The sequence below is a fragment of the Macaca mulatta genome, chromosome 19 (genome assembly GCF_049350105.2).
Source record: "Macaca mulatta isolate MMU2019108-1 chromosome 19, T2T-MMU8v2.0, whole genome shotgun sequence".
Classification (NCBI taxonomy): Eukaryota; Metazoa; Chordata; class Mammalia; order Primates; family Cercopithecidae; genus Macaca; species Macaca mulatta.
The window spans coordinates 69,821,077-69,838,015 of NC_133424.1; the positions used below are offsets into that span (position 1 = coordinate 69,821,077).

The 16,939-nt window shown below is 44.8% G+C and overlaps 1 protein-coding gene across 4 annotated transcripts; it reads left to right on the forward strand.

The window, feature by feature from the left end:
- The first annotated feature begins 1,387 nt into the window (after window positions 1-1,387).
- Window positions 1,388-15,848, forward strand: ZSCAN4 (zinc finger and SCAN domain containing 4). Of its 4 annotated transcripts, none has more exons than XM_077980230.1 (6): window positions 1,421-1,854; window positions 6,002-6,236; window positions 10,128-10,224; window positions 12,730-13,225; window positions 14,629-14,794; window positions 14,881-15,848. In XM_077980230.1, the coding sequence occupies exons 4-6, from the start codon at window positions 12,830-12,832 to the stop codon at window positions 15,618-15,620; spliced, it is 1,302 nt and encodes a 433-aa protein (XP_077836356.1). In that variant the 5' UTR covers window positions 1,421-1,854; window positions 6,002-6,236; window positions 10,128-10,224; window positions 12,730-12,829; the 3' UTR covers window positions 15,621-15,848. The 4 variants fall into 4 exon arrangements, with proteins under 4 accessions (XP_077836355.1, XP_028694982.1, XP_077836356.1 ...); XM_077980231.1 differs by having other exon boundaries at window positions 1,441-1,854; window positions 6,124-6,236; window positions 10,128-10,858; XM_077980229.1 differs by lacking the exon at window positions 10,128-10,224 and having other exon boundaries at window positions 1,388-2,143.
- Window positions 15,849-16,939: the final 1,091 nt, after the last annotated feature.

A 16,939-nucleotide genomic window follows, 5' to 3' on the forward strand; every position in this document is an offset into this window, starting at 1 on the left:
ACCACTCCCAGCTAATTTTTGTACTTTTTGTAGAGACTGGGTTTCATCATGTTTCCCAGGCTGGTCTCCAAATCCAGAACTCAAGTGATCTGCCGGCCTCAGCCTCCCAAATTGCTGGGATTACAGGCGTGAGCCACCGGGCATTGTTATTCTTCACTTTGAATCCCATATGTTATTTAAAGCTAAGGCCTGAGGCAAAAGAAAATTCACTTCTATACTTCAACTAATTCTATTTTATTACTAGGTAATAGGTCCCAATATTTACATTTATGTATACATACACACACTTTTTCTATACCATTAAGATAATGGTAGACCTTTATGTCAAGAAAATGCTATAGGCCGGGCACACTTACTTTGGGAGGCCGAGGCAGGAGGATCACTTGAGTCCAGGAGTTCGAGGCCAGCCTGGACAACGTGGTGAAACCCTGTCTCTAAAAAAAAAAAAAAATTAGCTGGGTGTGGTATCATGAGCCTGTAATCCCAGCTACTTCCAGCTACTCAGGAGGCTGAGGTGGGAGGATCTCTTGAGCCCAGGAGGCAAAGGTTACAGTGAGCTCAGATCCCACCACTGTACTGCAGCCTGGGTGACAGAGTGAGAACCTGTCTCAAAACAACAACAACAACAACAACAACAACAAAAAACAGCTGTTGGTAGTTGAATTTATCTTTATTGAACAAATCCTCTTTATTGCATGTTTTAAATTTTATTAATTTGTTTACATTTTATTGACTTGTAATAAAACGATTTTGAAATTACTAGAGAAGGCCAGGCACTGTGGCTCACGCCTCTAATCCTACCAGTGTGGGAGGCAGAGGCGGGCGGATCACCTGACATCAAGAGTTCGAGACCAGCCTGACCAACATGGTGAAACCCCGTCTCTACTAAAAATACCAAAAAACAATTAGCCGGGCGTGGTGAAGGCACCTGTAGTCCCAGCTACTCAGGAGGCTGAGGCAGGACAATGGCTTGAACCTGGGAGGTGGAGGTTGCAGTGAGCCGAGATCGTGCCATTGCTCTCCAGCCTGGGCGACAGAGACTCTGTCAAAAAAGAAAAAGAAAAGAAAAAAGAAAAGAAGAGAAGAAAGGAAAAGAAAGAGGAAGGAAGGAAGGAAGGGACGGAGGGAGGGAGGAAGAGAGGGAGGGAGGGAGGGAAGGAAGGAAAATAAATTCCTGGATAGATGAAAGTGAGGGATCGGGGTCGGGACCCCCAGGGCGCTGCTGGCGGCGGGCGAGGAGCTGGGCGCGGGGCGGCGGCTCCAGGCTTCTGGGGCCCAGCGCCGCACCCGTCAGGGAATCCTCTGTGTTGCCGCCCGCGGCACCCAGCGGCGGGGGAGGAGTCGGCGCAGTCGTGCGGCCGCGGAGGACGGCGAGACCCGGAGCTGCGGCTGCCGCCGAGGGGCGCCCGGGACAGTGAGAAGCGGCGGCGGGAGCCGGTCACCGGCAGGGCGCGCTCGGCGGTGGAGACGGCTTCATCCGATCCAGGGCTGGCAGGCGGCCCGGATGGCACGCCGTCTCCCGCCGGGAATTCCAGTTTCCCCCTAAATCGCTCAACAAGCGAGAAGGTTTTGGGATTCGAATTCAGTGGGACAAGCGAAGTCGCCTTTCCTTCGTAAACAGATGGAATCCCTGGTCCACAAACGTGCCCTGGGCCCGTTTCGTACGACACGCGATGGCTGGTGCGGATGAGAACACAGCAGCTCTGTGCCAGATGGAAAGCTTCAAGGCTCTGTGAATCCAAGGTCAAAAAGGCCAAAACGGAAAGTCCTTTGCCAGGACAAGCGCACGCGTGCTGGTCGTGGAGCGCCCCCTCCTCGTGGAGACCTGCGTGGAATTGATGTCCTTCATTAACAGTGAGGCTAAGCTGGGCTATTCCATGACTGACCAGGGGCAAAACTGGCTTTTAGCCGCATTCTGGGAGCTAACCCCACTAAGAAGGCCAAGTGATGTGGGGTCTGAGAGCCTGGCAGTCCTGCAAAGCCGCTGCTGGCTGGAAGCATAGGGGTCTTTTACCTTTTGGGGTGTCTGCACGATTAGAAAAGTAAAGTGGATAGTAACTGGATATTGCACTCTGCTAATGCAAGCTACAGACAAAAGCAAAAGGAATCTAGCTGCCACTGTGCTACTGGGATTCCATTTTCTGTAACTTCAGTTCTGATGTTTTTCCTGGAGTGTATCTACTTGGCTTCCAGCGGTTCTTCCCACCCCAGCCACTCCAGCATGCTAACACCCCGCAGCACACCCCTTACCATTTGTGTAGGCTGCTAAATACAGGGAGGCAGCTGGTATCTCCAGTGTCTGTAGTCACAAAGATGTTTACACTTGGTGTCAATTTTTGTATTTTACATTTTAATACTTTTTTTTTTTTTTTGAGACGGAGTCTCGCTGTGTCTCCCAGGCTGGAGCGCAGTGGCGCGATCTCGACTCACTGCAAGCTCCGCCTCCCGGGTTCACGCCATTCTCCCGCCTCAGCCTCCCAAGTAGCTGGGACTACAGGCGCCCGCCACCACGCCCGGCTAATTTTTTGTATTTTTAGTAGAGACGGGGTTTCACCGTGTTAGCCAGGATGGTCTCTATCTCCTGACCTCGTGATCCACCCGCCTCGGCCTCCCAAAGTGCTCGGATTACAGGCTTGAGCCACCGCGCCTGGCCTACTTTTTTCTTTTTAAGCTCATACAACACAAGTTCACTGACATCAGTCTGCACCTGTCAGCTCCTGGGTGAATCATTGCTGTTTTGTAAATGTGTGTTTAACCTAAAGCCACCCTTTTTCTAAAATTAATCCAAGGCCGGGCGCGGTGGCTCACGTCTGTAATCCTAGCACTTTGGGAGGCTGAGGCGGGTGGATCATGAGGTCAGAATTTCCAGAGCAGCCTGATCAAAATGGAGAAACCCCATCTCTACTAAAAATACAAAATAAGCTGGGCGTGATGGCGCACGCCAGTAATCCCAGCTACTCCGGAGGCTGAGGCAGGAGAACTGCTTGAACCCGGGAGGTGGAGGTTGTGGTGAGAGAAGATCGCACCACTGCACTCCAGTCTGGGCGACAGAGCAAGACTTGTCTTAGAAAAAAAAGAAAGTAACAGTTTTGTTTATTTTCCTACCAGGTTTTTGTTGTTGTTGTTGTTGTTTTGTTTTGTTTTGTTTTGTATTCTAATTGAAATCACTGTTTCCTACATACTGAGGCAGATTGGCTTTGTCTTCTTGGAAACAAGGGTTATTTTCCTCACTCACACTGGAGCGGGGATACTCACCAGACACAAGCTGAGATGATGCTGTATGTAAACAGGTCATCTATTTTTACCAAAGGCAGCACTACTGCCTTCCCAATTGATCAGAAAAACATCTGATAGCTGTCTTTGTAATATCCTTATTTGATTAAATTACTATGTGGCTTTCACATTTATTTTTCTTTTGTGCCTGTTTATTCCATGCCTAAATTGGGGTATCGCCAGGTCATTTCCTCCACCACCTGTGTTCCCCAAGGATAAATCCTCCTGCTCATGCCCTTCACTCCTCCATTGGCCCATTCCCTAGAAAGCTGCTGGTTTTACACAGTGGCTGTGTGCCTTTGCCTCCTTAATGTAGCATTCAGAGTCCCACTCTGGAGCCAGGTATCAAATCCTAGCCCAGCCACTTACAGGCTATGTAGCACTGGCCAAGGTACTGAACTTCTCTGTGCCTCTGTTACTTTGATGTTAAAATGGAGTTATTTAGGATCTACATTACAGGACTGTTGTAATGGAAATAGGCTAATGTACAGAAAGCACTGAGAACAGAGTCAAATATGCCCTGACTGCTTAAAGGTTAGTTATTATGATCCCTGATGCTATTACCACTCTTACTGATGTCATCATGCCCCAGGTCTAACTGCTCCCAGAGTTACACACCAGCATGTCCAACAACTGGCTGTATATCTGAACTCAAAAATCCAACAACCTCCTCCAAACAGAAATTGCCAGCTTTTCCCAAAACTTTTTCCTTACAGCTCCTTACTCAAGGAACTCCCTGAGACTGCAGAAGGAGACATCCCACCACAATCTTTTTTTTTTTTTTTTGAGATGGAGTCTCGCTCTGTTGCCCAGGCTGGAGTGCAGTGGCGCAATCTCGGCTCACTGCAAGCTCCGCCTAATTTTTTGTATTTTTAGTAGAGACGGGGTTTCATCGTGTTACCAGGATGGTCTCGATCTCCTGACCTGTGATCCGCCCGCCTCGGCCTCCCAACTTGCTGGGATTACAGGCGTGAGCCACCGCGTCCGGTCCACATCCCAATTAACAACTGACCTCCAGTGGTACTCACATTCTCTACATTTTTCGTTTTTGTTTTGTTGTGTTTTGTTTTGTTTTGAGATGGAGTTTCACTCTGTTGCCCAGGCTGGAGAGCAGTGGTGTGATCTTGGCTCACTACAACCTCTGCCTCCCAGGTTTAAGCAATTCTCCTGCCTCAGCCTCCCGAGTACCTGGGATTACAGGCGCCCACCACCAGGCCTGGCTAATTTTTGTACTTTTTTAGTAGAGACGAGGTTTCACCATGTTGGCCAGGCTGGTCTCGAACTCCTGACCTCAGGTGATCCACCCACCTCGGCCTCCCAAAGTGCTGGGATTACAGGCATGAGCCACTGCGCCCGGCCCATTTCTCATTGTTGTAGCAGAGAAGTATCCCTGTTCCCATCAAGAGTCAATTTTCCACTGGTGCTTTATGTCCTGTCACAGTTGGTTTAATGACACAGTTGGTGACAGGACCTAAACCACCAGTGGAAAGTTGGCTCTTGATGGGAGCAGGGATACTTTTCTATATGGAGTAAATGTGGATGAAACTCCTTAGAGTCTATCAAACATCATATGCTTTCTCAATATAAAATATGTACCAATTTCTCCCTTTCCACTGATATAATCCTAGTCTCAGCCCCTGTCATCTTTTTGATGGATTAGGAATGCCTTCTCTGGGGTCCTGGGCCCCCTCTGTTCCACCAGCCTGGAACTGGCACAGAAGGAGACAGAGCACTAGCCTTGCCCTCTGCCACCCTTGTAATTCATAAATCTCTGAACACTGAAAAGTTTGAGCAAAAGTTTGTCATGTTTGTATGAGTAATTTATAATAAAACTTGACCAGAATTTGTGAGACTAACGTGTTATATATAACGTTTGTTATTATATTTTCATTTAATGTGGACATTGTCACATTTAACAGCAGATTTTGTGTTTTTGTTTTTGTTTGTTTTTGAGACAGAGTCTCCCTCTGTCGCCCAGGCTGCAGTGCAGTGGCACAATCTCAGCTCACTGCAACCTCCTCCCAGGTTCAAGCAATTCTTCTGCTCAGCCTCCTGAATAGCTGGGACTACAGGCACGTGCCACTATGCCTGGCTAATTTTTGTATTTTTAGTAGAGATGGGGTTTCACCACATTGGCCAGGCTGGCCTCGAACTCCTGACCTCGTGATCCGCCCACCTCGGCCTCCGAAAGTGCTAGGATTACAGGCGTGTTTTTTGTTTGTTTGTTTTTGAGACTGGGTCTCCTTCCGTTTCCCAGGCCAGAGTTCAGTGGGGCAGTCATAATCCACTGTAGCCACGAACTCCTTGGCTCAAACAAGCTATAGGGACATGCCACCATACCTGGCTAACATTTTTAACATTATTTTTGGTAGAGACAGGGTCTTGCTTTGTTGCTCAGGCTAGGGCTTCAGAGTCTTGCTGTGTCTCCCAGGTTGGAATGCAGTGGTGCAATCTTGGCTCACTGTAACCTCCACCTCCCAGGTTTAAGCGATTCTCCTGCCTCAGCCTGCGGAGTAGCTGGGATTACAGGTGCCCACCACCATGCCCGGCTAATTTTTGTATTTTTAGTAGAGAAAGGGTTTCACCATGTTGGCCAGGCTGGTCTCGAACTCCTGATCTCAGGTGATCTGCCTGCCTCGGCCTCCCAAAATGCTGAGATTACAGGTGTGAGCTGCTGCACCTAGCCTGCAGAAATACTAATGTGTTTGTTTATGACCTATTGACCTAGGACCAGTGATGGTATTTAACACTGTATTAGAGACACGGAGCTGTGGCTGGATGAAGATTCCATCAGTAATTCAATCAACAGACAAGTGTTATCCAATCATGTCTTTAAATCACTGATTCTAGATCCTATAAAAGGGAGCAGCCTTAGGAGGCACATCAGATAAACTCAGTGTGGAAAGCCGGTCACACAACAGCTCAGTGTTCAGCCCGGGATTACCCAGCCAACCAAGAAGGAGGTAAGCTTCCATAATGGAAGGAAAATTCCCAGTTTTGTGTCTCTGAGTGTGTATGCATGTGTATGTAGGCATAGCTATTTCAGGAAAATTCCTAAGTACAGAGATATGGCGGTCTCCCAGGTGTAGGGAATGATCTTTTGTTAAAACAGCTCTGACCCAAAAGGGCTTAATGTCGTGTACATTGTATAAAGGACTGGTGTGACTGAAGATTTCTCTTAGAAAAGTCTATCGTATCGCTTTATGTTCTAGTAATTTTTTTTTTTTTTTTCCGAGACAAGGTCTCTGTCACTCAGGCTAAAGTTTAGTAGCCCCAGTCACAGCTCACTGCAGCCTCAGCCTCCCCAGCCTCCAGTGATCCTTCCACATTAGCTTCCTGAGTAGCTGGGACTACAGGCGCACACCACCACACCAGGCTAATTTTTCTATTTTTTGAGGAGACAAGATTTTGCCATGTTGCCCAGGGTGGTCTCAAGCTCCTGGCCTCCAGTGATTTGCCCACTTTCAGCCTCCAAAAGTGCTGGGATTACAGACGTGAGCCACTGCGCCCAGCTTAGTAATTCCTTTGTATTGCATTATATGAGATATTTAGCTGAGGGTCACTAGAAATCATAAACCCCAGGACACAGACCCAGACCTGATGGGAAGCATGCCTGCATCACACAGTCTGTAAATGCCAGACTCCAGATTAGAACTCCGGTAGCCTTGTTTTGAATTCCCAGGTTCTGGGAAATAAACCATAATACTTTGCAGCCTTGTCTCTGTGGGATGGAGTGCATGTCTCCAAGTGTGAACATGTGGTCTGTGTGTCATAGGGGAGAAAGCAAGGGTAATCCAAAAAGAGAGTTTGGAGGGAAGTGAAATGAAGGAGAAGCCATGGGTTCCACAGGAAAAAACAAAAAACAAAAACAAAGGGAGAGAGACCAATGTCCTTACATGTAGAGAACCAGCCACACCACCTAAGATGGAGCTTGGGAAGTGTAGAGCTGGCCCAGGAAAGCCTCATAGGACAAGGACTCAGTGCTTTTCCCTGAGGGCAAAGGGGAGCCATCCAGAGAGTAGAGTGGGGTATGATGTGAGCAAATTAGCATTTATAAACGTTGACTGGAAGCATTATGACAAATGGATTAGGGAAAGGCAAGAATGTGTTCCATTTTCTCCCAAGAGGTTTTACCAGGATCACCTCTGCCTCATTAACTGATGCCATCAGGGTGGCAGATCTGGTCTAATCAGACCAGATGAGATTAACACAAGCAGGAAATAACATTAACTAACAGAAATCAGTTAGGTTTTTGTGTGCCCAAGTATTACTCCCACCATTTTCTGATTTTATGGCATGAAGTTTGCTTTTTTCAAAATTGCACAAATCTTTGAAATGTTGACCATATATAAAATTGGAGGAAAAAACCACAAAAATAGCTATGATACATTAACAGAAAAGGGATTAAATTATTTATCCATTCAGGATTCCAAAGGGTGTGTCTATAGTTGTACAGGCAGGTAATCTGATTTGGGATTATAAATCAATTTCAAGCAATGCAAACTCAGTTTTACTTCTGAATCCTAAGCATCAGTGGGAAAGGACAGGGAGTAAAAACTGATAAACAGGCCGGGCGCGGTGGCTCAAGCCTGTAATCCCAGCACTTTGGGAGGCCGAGACGGGCGGATCACGAGGTCAGGAGTTCGAGACCATCCTGGCTAACACGGTGAAACCCCGTCTCTACTAAAAAATACAAAAAACTAGCCGGGCGAGGTGGTGGGCGCCTGTAGTCCCAGCTACTCGGGAGGCTGAGGCAGGAGAATGGCGTAAAAACCCGGGAGGCAGAGCTTGCAGTGAGCTGAGATCCGGCCACTGCACTCCACCCTGGGCGACACAGCGAGACTCCGTCTCAAAAAAAAAAAAAAAAAAAAAAAAAAAAAAAAAAACTGATAAACAGGCCGGGCGCGGTGGCTCAAGCCTGTAATCCCAGCACTTTGGGAGGCCGAGACGGGCGGATCACGAGGTCAGGAGATCGAGAACATCCTGGCTAACACGGTGAAACCCCGTCTCTACTAAAAAATACAAAAAACTAGCCGGGCGCGGTGGCGGTCGCCTGTAGTCCCAACTACTCGGGAGGCTGAGGCAGGAGAATGGCGTGAACCCGGGAGGCGGAGCTTGCAGTGAGCTGAGATCCGGCCACTGCACTCCAGCCTGGGCGGCAGAGCGAGACTCCGTCTCAAAAAAAAAAAAAAAAAAAAAAAACAGATAAACATAAAATTGTAGCTTTGGTTAAAGCAGTGAAGTTCTAAGGAATAGTAACTGTTAACGGGAAAAAAATTCAAACAGTAAAGGTACTAAGAATGTTTTCTAAGGAATGTATCCTTTTACAACACAGTGGGTGTAGCTGGTAGTGGCCTTGCAGATGTCTGTGCCTAATAAGTTTTCAACCGGAGAAAGGTGTCATTTGTATGGATTCTGGCTTGTCTTTTGTATTTTATTCTCTTCTTTCTCTTTTTCTTGTTTTCCCTAGCTTTATTGAGGTATAATTGACAAAGACTGTATCTATTTAAGTATACAATGTGACATCTCTTTCTGTTTATATGTATACATTGCAAAATGATTACCACAATCAAGTTAGTTAGCATATTCATCACCTCACATAGTTATCTTTTTTCTTTTTCTTTTCTTTTCTTTTTTTTTTTTTTTTTTTTTGAGACAGAGTCTTGCTCTGTCACCTAAGCTAGAGTATAGTGGTGTGATCTTGGCTCACTACAACCCCCACCTCTCGGGTTCAAGCAATTCTTGTGCCTCAGCCTCCCAAGTAGCTGGGATTACAGGTGCATGACACCACACCCAACTAATTTTTGCATTTTTAGTAGAGGTGGGGATCCACCATGTTACCAGGCTGGTCTTGAATTGCTGACCTCAAGCGATATGCCCATCTCAGCCTCCCAAAGCACTGGGATTACAGGCGTGAGCCAATTATCTTATTTACATCATGAGAACACTAAAAATCTAGCAAATTGCAAGCATACAATATATATTAGCTATAGCCACCATACTGTACATCAGATCTGCAGAGAATATTCATTTTTTTCCTAGCCTGAGAATGACATGGTGACATTTAATTAATTAATTTATTTATTTATTTATTTATTTTGAGATGGAGTTTCACTCTGTCGCCCAGGCTGGAATGCAGTGGCACGATCTTGGCTCGCTGCAACCTCCATCTCCCGGGTTCAAGCGATTCTCCTGCCTCAGCCTACCGAGTAGCTAGAATTACAGGTGTGCACCACCATGCCTGGCTAATTTTTTATTTTTAGTAGAGACAGGGTTTCACCATGTCTCATCTCAAGTGATCTGCCTGTCTCGGCCTCCCAAAGTGCTGGGATTACAGGCGCGAGTCACCGTGCCCAGCCACATATTCATTTTATAAAAGAAAGTTTGCCATAGGCATAGTAGCTCATGCCTGTAATCCCAGTACTTTGAAAGGCTAGAGTGAGGAGCAGTCACTTGAGTCCAGGAGTTCAAGACAGCCTGGACAAAACAGCGAGACCAAGTCTCGAAAAGAAAATTTTTTTTTAATTAGCCGAGTGTGGTGGTGCATGCCTGTAGTCCCAGCTACTCAAGAAGCTAAAGCAGGAGGATCGCTTGAACCCAGGAGGTTGAGGCTGCAGTAAGCTGTGATGGCATCACTGCACTCTAGCCTGGCTGACAGAGGGAGACCCTGTCTCAAAATAAAGAAATAAAGTTTGCACCATTTGCTCAACATCTTCCCATATGCCCCACCACGCTCCTGGCAACCACCCTTCTACTCTCAGTTTCTAATACTTTATTTTCTGATGATGATGATTGTGATGACGATGATGATTACTATTTCTATCATTGAGACGGAGTTTCTCTGTGTTATCCAGGCTGAAGTGCAGTGGCCCGATCTCAACTCACTGCAACGTCTGCTTCCAAGTGCAAGCCATTCTCCTGGCTCAGCCTCCCGAGTAGCTGGAATTACAGGCATGCACCACCACGTCCGGCTAATTTTTATATTTTTAGTAGAGACAGGGTTTCACCATGTTGACCAGTCTGGTCTTGAACTCCTGGTTTCAAGTGATCCACCCACCTCAGCCACCCAAAGTGTTGGGATTACAGGCATCACAGTGAAAAGAGGTTTTTGGTTTTAATTTCAACTGTTTGTGATAACATAATATTACAATATTCAGTTCATTTTGGTATATTGGCATTGTAATAGACATCTTACTAAATTCACGTAGGCTACTAGTTGTTGAATATTTTATTTTATTTTAGATTCAGGGAGTACATGCGCATGTTTGTTACAAAGGTATTCTGCATATTAGTGGAAATCGGGCTTCTAGTGTACCCATTACTCAAATAGTTAACATTGTACTCAATGGGTAATTTTTCAATACCCATTTCCCTCCCACCTCCCCCAGTGGAGTCCCCAGCATCTACTATTTCCATCCTTATGTCCATGTGTACCCACTGTTTAGCTACCACTTATAAGTGAGAACATGTGGTATTTGGTTTTCTGTTTCTGAGTTAGTTCACTTAGGATAATGGCCTCCAGCTCCATCTATGTTGCTGCAACGGACTAATTTCATTCTTTTTTATGGCTGCATAATGTTCCATGGTATGTATTTCACATATTCTTTATCCAGTCAACCACTGGTAGACTCTTAGGTTGGTTCCATGACTTTGCTCTTGTGACTAGTGCTGCAATCAAAATATTAGGGCAGGTGTCTTTTTTATATAACCATTTCTTTTCTTTTGAGTAGATACCGAGCTGGATCAAATGATAGTTCTATTTTTAGTTCTCAGAGAAATCTCCATCTGTTTTCCATAGAGGTTAACTGATTTACATCCCCACCAAATTTATTGAATACGTTTTGTAAACAAAATCAAGACTCAATAAATAGGTTTGAAATATTTTCTTTCCTTATTTCACTGGTTAGGGAGCAATCCAATGTTTCATAGAGATGATAGCTGAAGCAGAAAACTTTTAACAATAAATTTTGTTGTAATTATTTTGTAAAATATTTTTCACATCAAGTTTTTTGTTGTTGTTGTTGTTGTTTTGTTTTGTTTTGTTTTTTTGAGAAAGAGTCTCACTCTGTTACCCAGGCAGGAACTCAGTGGCGTGATCCTGGCTCATTGCCACCTCCACTTCCCAGGTTCAAGCGATTCTCGTGCCTCCGCCACTGAAGTAACTAGTATCTGGGTCTACAGGGACGTGCCACCACACCCGGCTAAGTTTTGTGTGTGTGTGTGAGTGTGTGTGTGTTGTTTTTTTTTTTAGATGAAGTCTTGCTCTGTTGCCCAGGCTGGAGTACAGTGGCACGATCTTAGCTCACTGCAGTCTCCACCTCCCCAGCTCCAGCAACTCTCCCATCTCAGCCACCTGAGTAGCTGGGACTACAGGCACACACCACCATGCTTGGCTGATTTTTGTATTTTTAGCAGAGATGGAGTTTCACCATATTGGTCAGGCTGGTCTTGAAATCCTGACCTCGAGGCGGGGTGCGGTGGCTCAAGCCTGTAATCCCAGCACTTTGGGAGGCCGAGACGGGCGGATCACGAGGTCAGGAGATCGAGACCATCCTGGCTAATACAGTGAAACTCTGTCTCTACTAAAAAAAAAAAAAAAAAAAAAAAAAAAAACTAGCCAGGTGAGGTGGCGGGTGCCTGTAGTCCCAGCTACTCGGGAGGCTGAGGCAGGAGAATGGCGTGAACCCGGGTGGCGGAGCTTGCAGTGAGCTGAGATCCAGCCACTGCACTCTAGCCTGGGCGACAGAGTGAGACTCTGTCTCAAAAAAAAAAAAAAAAAAAAAGAAATCCTGACTTCAGGTGATCCACCTGCCTCAGCCTCCCAAAGTGTTGAGATTACAGGCGTGAGCCACCATGCCCAGCAAGTTTTGTATTTTTAGTAGAGATGGCGCCTCACCATGTTGGCCAGGCTAATCTCGAACTGCTGACCTCAAGTGATCCACCCTCCTCGGCCTCCCACAGTTCTGGGATTACAGGAGTGAGCCACTGTGCCCAGCCAAGGATATTTCCTAATAGTTCTAGTCTATTAAGTGCCTTTTTCAGTAATAAACACTGGCATTTAAACATTTTAAATGCATTCATTGAGATGATTTTATTACATTCTTGTAGCCATATCCTGTTAACGAAGTAAATTGCATTGATTTTTGAATTTTAACCCACACTTACTGCATTTTAGAAATGAACACCACTTGCAATGTATATGTGAGTAGATTTGATTTTCAAACATTTTGTTTTGGATTATTTTAATGTATTTGTAAAATTTTGATATCAGGAAGTGCTGACCTCAGTAACTAAAGTGGGTAGTGCTTCCTCTTATATGCTCTGGGAGAGTTTATGTTAAGTTATAATCATTTCTTTGAATTCATCCATAGAACCATCTAGGCCTAACTTTTTGGTTGATTTGTCTTTAATTATGCCAGTGGTGCAATTAATTACTTATCTCTTTTCTATTTCTAGCTTGCAGTTTTAAAGAATCTACCAACTGTTGAAAGAAATCCCTAGAGACTCAAGGGACTGAATCATCAAAGTTAAGTCTCTCTGAGATTTATTGCTAAGAATGGCTTTAGATCTAAGAACCATATTTCAGCATGAACCATCCGAGAATAATCTTGGATCAGAAAATTCAGAGTTTCGACGAAGTCAAGGACCTGCTGTTCAGACAGAAGAAGGGATTTCTGAGTTCTCAAGAATGATGCTCAATTCATTTCAAGACAGCAATAATTCATATGCAAGGCAGGAATTGCAAAGACTTTATAGGATCTTTCACTCATGGCTGCAACCAGAAAAGCACAGCAAGGATGAAATTATTTCTCTATTAGTCCTGGAGCAGTTTATGATTGGTGGCCACTGCAATGACAAAGCCACTGTGAAAGAGAAATGGAAATCAAGTGGCAAAAACCTGGAGAGATTCATGGAAGACCTGACTGATGACATCATAAATCCACCTGCCTTAGTGAGTACAGCATTCTGACTTCTGGGATGAGGGACAAAGGAAAGTAAGAAATAAATCACGGTCAGTTAGAGTTGTCTGGAAGTTAGAGAAGCTATTGGAGGTCCAGTTATTAGTCAGCTCACACTCTCCCACCATTCTCACAAAGGATAATCTTCAATGTCCTAAGTTCTCAAGAAAAAAAGCAAAAAGGTATATATCTTTTTATTCTGTAGGACATATAGGAGCCAAACATATTGATTTTTGATTAAGTTAATTTTAGTCTGTATAATGGCAGAGAAATTGACTTTTTTTTTTTTTTTCTGTTGCCCAGGCTGGAGTGCAGTGGCATGATCTCGGCTCACTGCAACCTATGCCTCCCAGGCACAAGTCATTCTTGTGCCTCAGCTTCCAAAGTAGCTGAGATTACAGGCATGCTCCACCAATCCCGGCTAGTTTTTGTATTTTTTATAGAGACAGGGTTTCACCATGTTGGCTGGGCTGGTCTCAAACTCCTGGCCTCAAGTGATCCGCCTGCCTCAGCCTCCCAAAGTGCTAGGATTGCAGGTGTGAGACCGGCCTGAAATTGACATTTAAATGAAGACCTCAAGGTTGAGGAAGAAATGTCTTGACAAGAGCTGGTTCTTCTGTCAGGGAACCCTAATCAAGAAAGACATTCTAAAGAACTATTACAATAGATCCTTATTCTCAGAGCCCATATTTGCAAAATTGCTAAAATTTATTTGTAAGCTTAAAATAAATACCTGAGGCATCTTATCCATCATTTTCAGATATGTGCAGAGTGGTAAAATATTTGAGTCACCTTAGGTGCATGTTTCCAGGTGAGGTTGAACAAGGCCACAACCTTGCTTCCTATTTTGGTTCCTATGGTGTAAATAAGTGTCCTTTTCACAGTCTATTTAGTGGCACATTTTCACACTTTTATGCTTTTTATTGATAACTTTGTTGTTTAAAGTGACACTGAAGTAAAATGCTGAAACACTGTCTAGTCTTCCTAAATGCAAGGAAGTTGCTATGTATTACAGAGATAATATGTGTGTTGGATGCTCTGAGTTCAGACTTAATCAATAAATATATTAAATGAGGTGTCTTTGAACATATACACACATAAAACAAACTTATGTATTGATCAATTGACAAAAATAATGTGGCCAGAAGCTCACAGGAACTAACCCTGAATTCTTCCTAGGGGAAATGATTCAGTACTTGTAAATTCAATGTCCATGTGACTTTATTAAACATAAGAGCTTATAGTAACAAGAATAACACCACCAGAGATGGTGGACAAAACATGTGGTAGCCAATACTTGAGGGAGTTTGTGAGAGCCTGTCAAGGGCCACTTTTCCAAAAAGTCTTCTGCTACACAACAGATTCAGATACTACAGTGATCTGGCTTTCTTTACAGGTCCATGTCCACATGCAGGGACAGGAAGCTCTCTTTTCTGACAATATGCCCTTAAAAGATGTCATTGTTCATCTCACAAAACAAGTGTCTGCCAAAACCCCAAGAGAAGCAAACATGGGGACACCCTTCCAGACTTCCCAAGACACGTCCTCAGAAACAGGACAAGGTAAGTCAGGTGAATCTGCACAACTGAGGGGTGTTCTATGTGGACCCCTTCTTGAGTACAACTTCAGTGAGTGTCTATTTTCACAGGACGTGAAGATGAACAAGATGGCTGCAACAGTTCTTTGAAAACTACTCAAGTAAATGAAAGTAATACTAATCAAGACAATCCAATAGTTTCTCTAATCATCATCCAGGAAGAGAATGGCCCTAGGCCTAAAGAGGGAGGTGTTTCTTCTGACAACCCATACAATTCAAGAAGAACAGAGCTAGACACTGCTAGATCCCAGGAAGGGTCCACGAACGGAATTATTTTTCAAGGTGTCCCTATGGAGATGGGAGCAGGGTTTATCTCTCAGCCAGAGCAGTCATCCCCTGAGTCTGCCCCTACCCACCAGAGCAATAAGGGGAACTCCACATGTGAGGTACATCAGAAAGGATCCCATGGAGTCCGAAAATCATACAAATGTGAAGAATGCCCCAAGGTCTTTAAGTATCTCTGTCACTTATTAGCTCACCAGAGAAGACACAGGAATGAGAGGCCATTTGTTTGTCCCAAGTGTCAAAAAGGCTTCTTCCAGATATCAGACCTACGTGTGCATCAGATAATTCACACAGGAGAGAAACCTTTTACATGCAGCATGTGTGAAAAGTCCTTCAGCCACAAAACCAACCTGCGGTCTCATGAGAGAATCCACACAGGAGAAAAGCCTTATACATGTCCCTATTGTAAGAGAAGCTACCGCCAGTCATCCACATACCACCGCCATATGAGGACTCATAAGAAAATTACTCTGCCAACTGTTCCCTCCACACCAGAAGCTTCCTAAGTTGCTGGTCTGATAATGTATATAAATATGTATGCAAGTATGTATATTTTCATAGTATTTATCTACTTAGGATGTAATTTCCTGATTATGCTTTCAATTTATTGTCTTGCTTCATTAAAATGTGAGGCTAAGGAGAGCATGGAATTTGTTAGTTTTGTTCACTAAAGTATTCCAAGCAGTTGGGAAAGTGGAATGTTTCTAAGAACCAATAAATTTCTGTTGAATAAATGAATTAATCCATAATGTTGATATCCTTTTTTTAAAAAAAGAGATGGGGCCAGCCACGGTGGTTCATGCCTGTAATCTGAGCACTTTGGGAGGCCAAGGCCAGCAGATCACCTGAGGTCAGGAGTTCGAGACCAGCCTGGCCAACATGGTGAAACCCTTTCTCTACTAAAAATACAAAAATCAGCAGGGCGTGATGGTGCATGGGGCACTTGTAATCCCAACTACTTGGGAGGCTGAGGCAGGAGAATCGTTTGAACCTGGGAGACGGAGGTTGCAGTGAGCTGAGATCGCACCATTGTACTCCAGCCTAAGTGAGAAAAGCGAAACTCAGTCTCAAAAAATAAAAATACAAATAAAGAGTTGGGGTCTTGCTCTTTCTTTTCTTTTCTTTTTTTTTTTCTTTTTTGGACGGAGTTTCACTCTTGTTGCCCAAGCTGGAGTGCAATAGCACGATCTTGGCTCACCACAACCTCCGCCTCCCAGGTTCTAGCAATTCTCCTGCCTCAGCCTCCCGAGTAGCTGGGATTACAGGCATGCGCCACCACACCTGGCTAATTTTGTATTTTTGGTAGAGACAGGGTTTCTCCATGTTGGTTAGGCTGGTCTCGAACTCCCGACCTCAGGTGATCCACCTGCCTTAGCCTCCTAAAGTGCTGGGATTACAGGCGTGGGCCACTGTGTCTGGCCAAGCTCTTGTTCTTTCACCTAGGCCAGAGTGCAGTGGCACCATCTTAGGTCACTGCGGCCGCAAACTCCTAGGCTCACAAGATCCTCCCTGCTCAGCCTCCCAATTAGCTGGGACCACAGGAGCACACCACCACACCTGGCTAATTAAAAAAAAAAAATTTTTTTTTTGTAAAGACAGGATCTCACTATGTTGCCCAGACTGGTCTCAAACTATCCTCCCACCATGGCCTCCTAAAGTGCTGGGATTATAGGTGTGAGCCACAGGGCCTGGCATTATTCTTTAAAATCCAGCAATGTGCCCACATGAAAAGGCAATGAGTTCCACACTGAGGACACAAACACCAGCTCACCATGCTCCAGTGAGGCTTTTCCTGACTTCTCTCCTGTCCTTACACCACACCCTT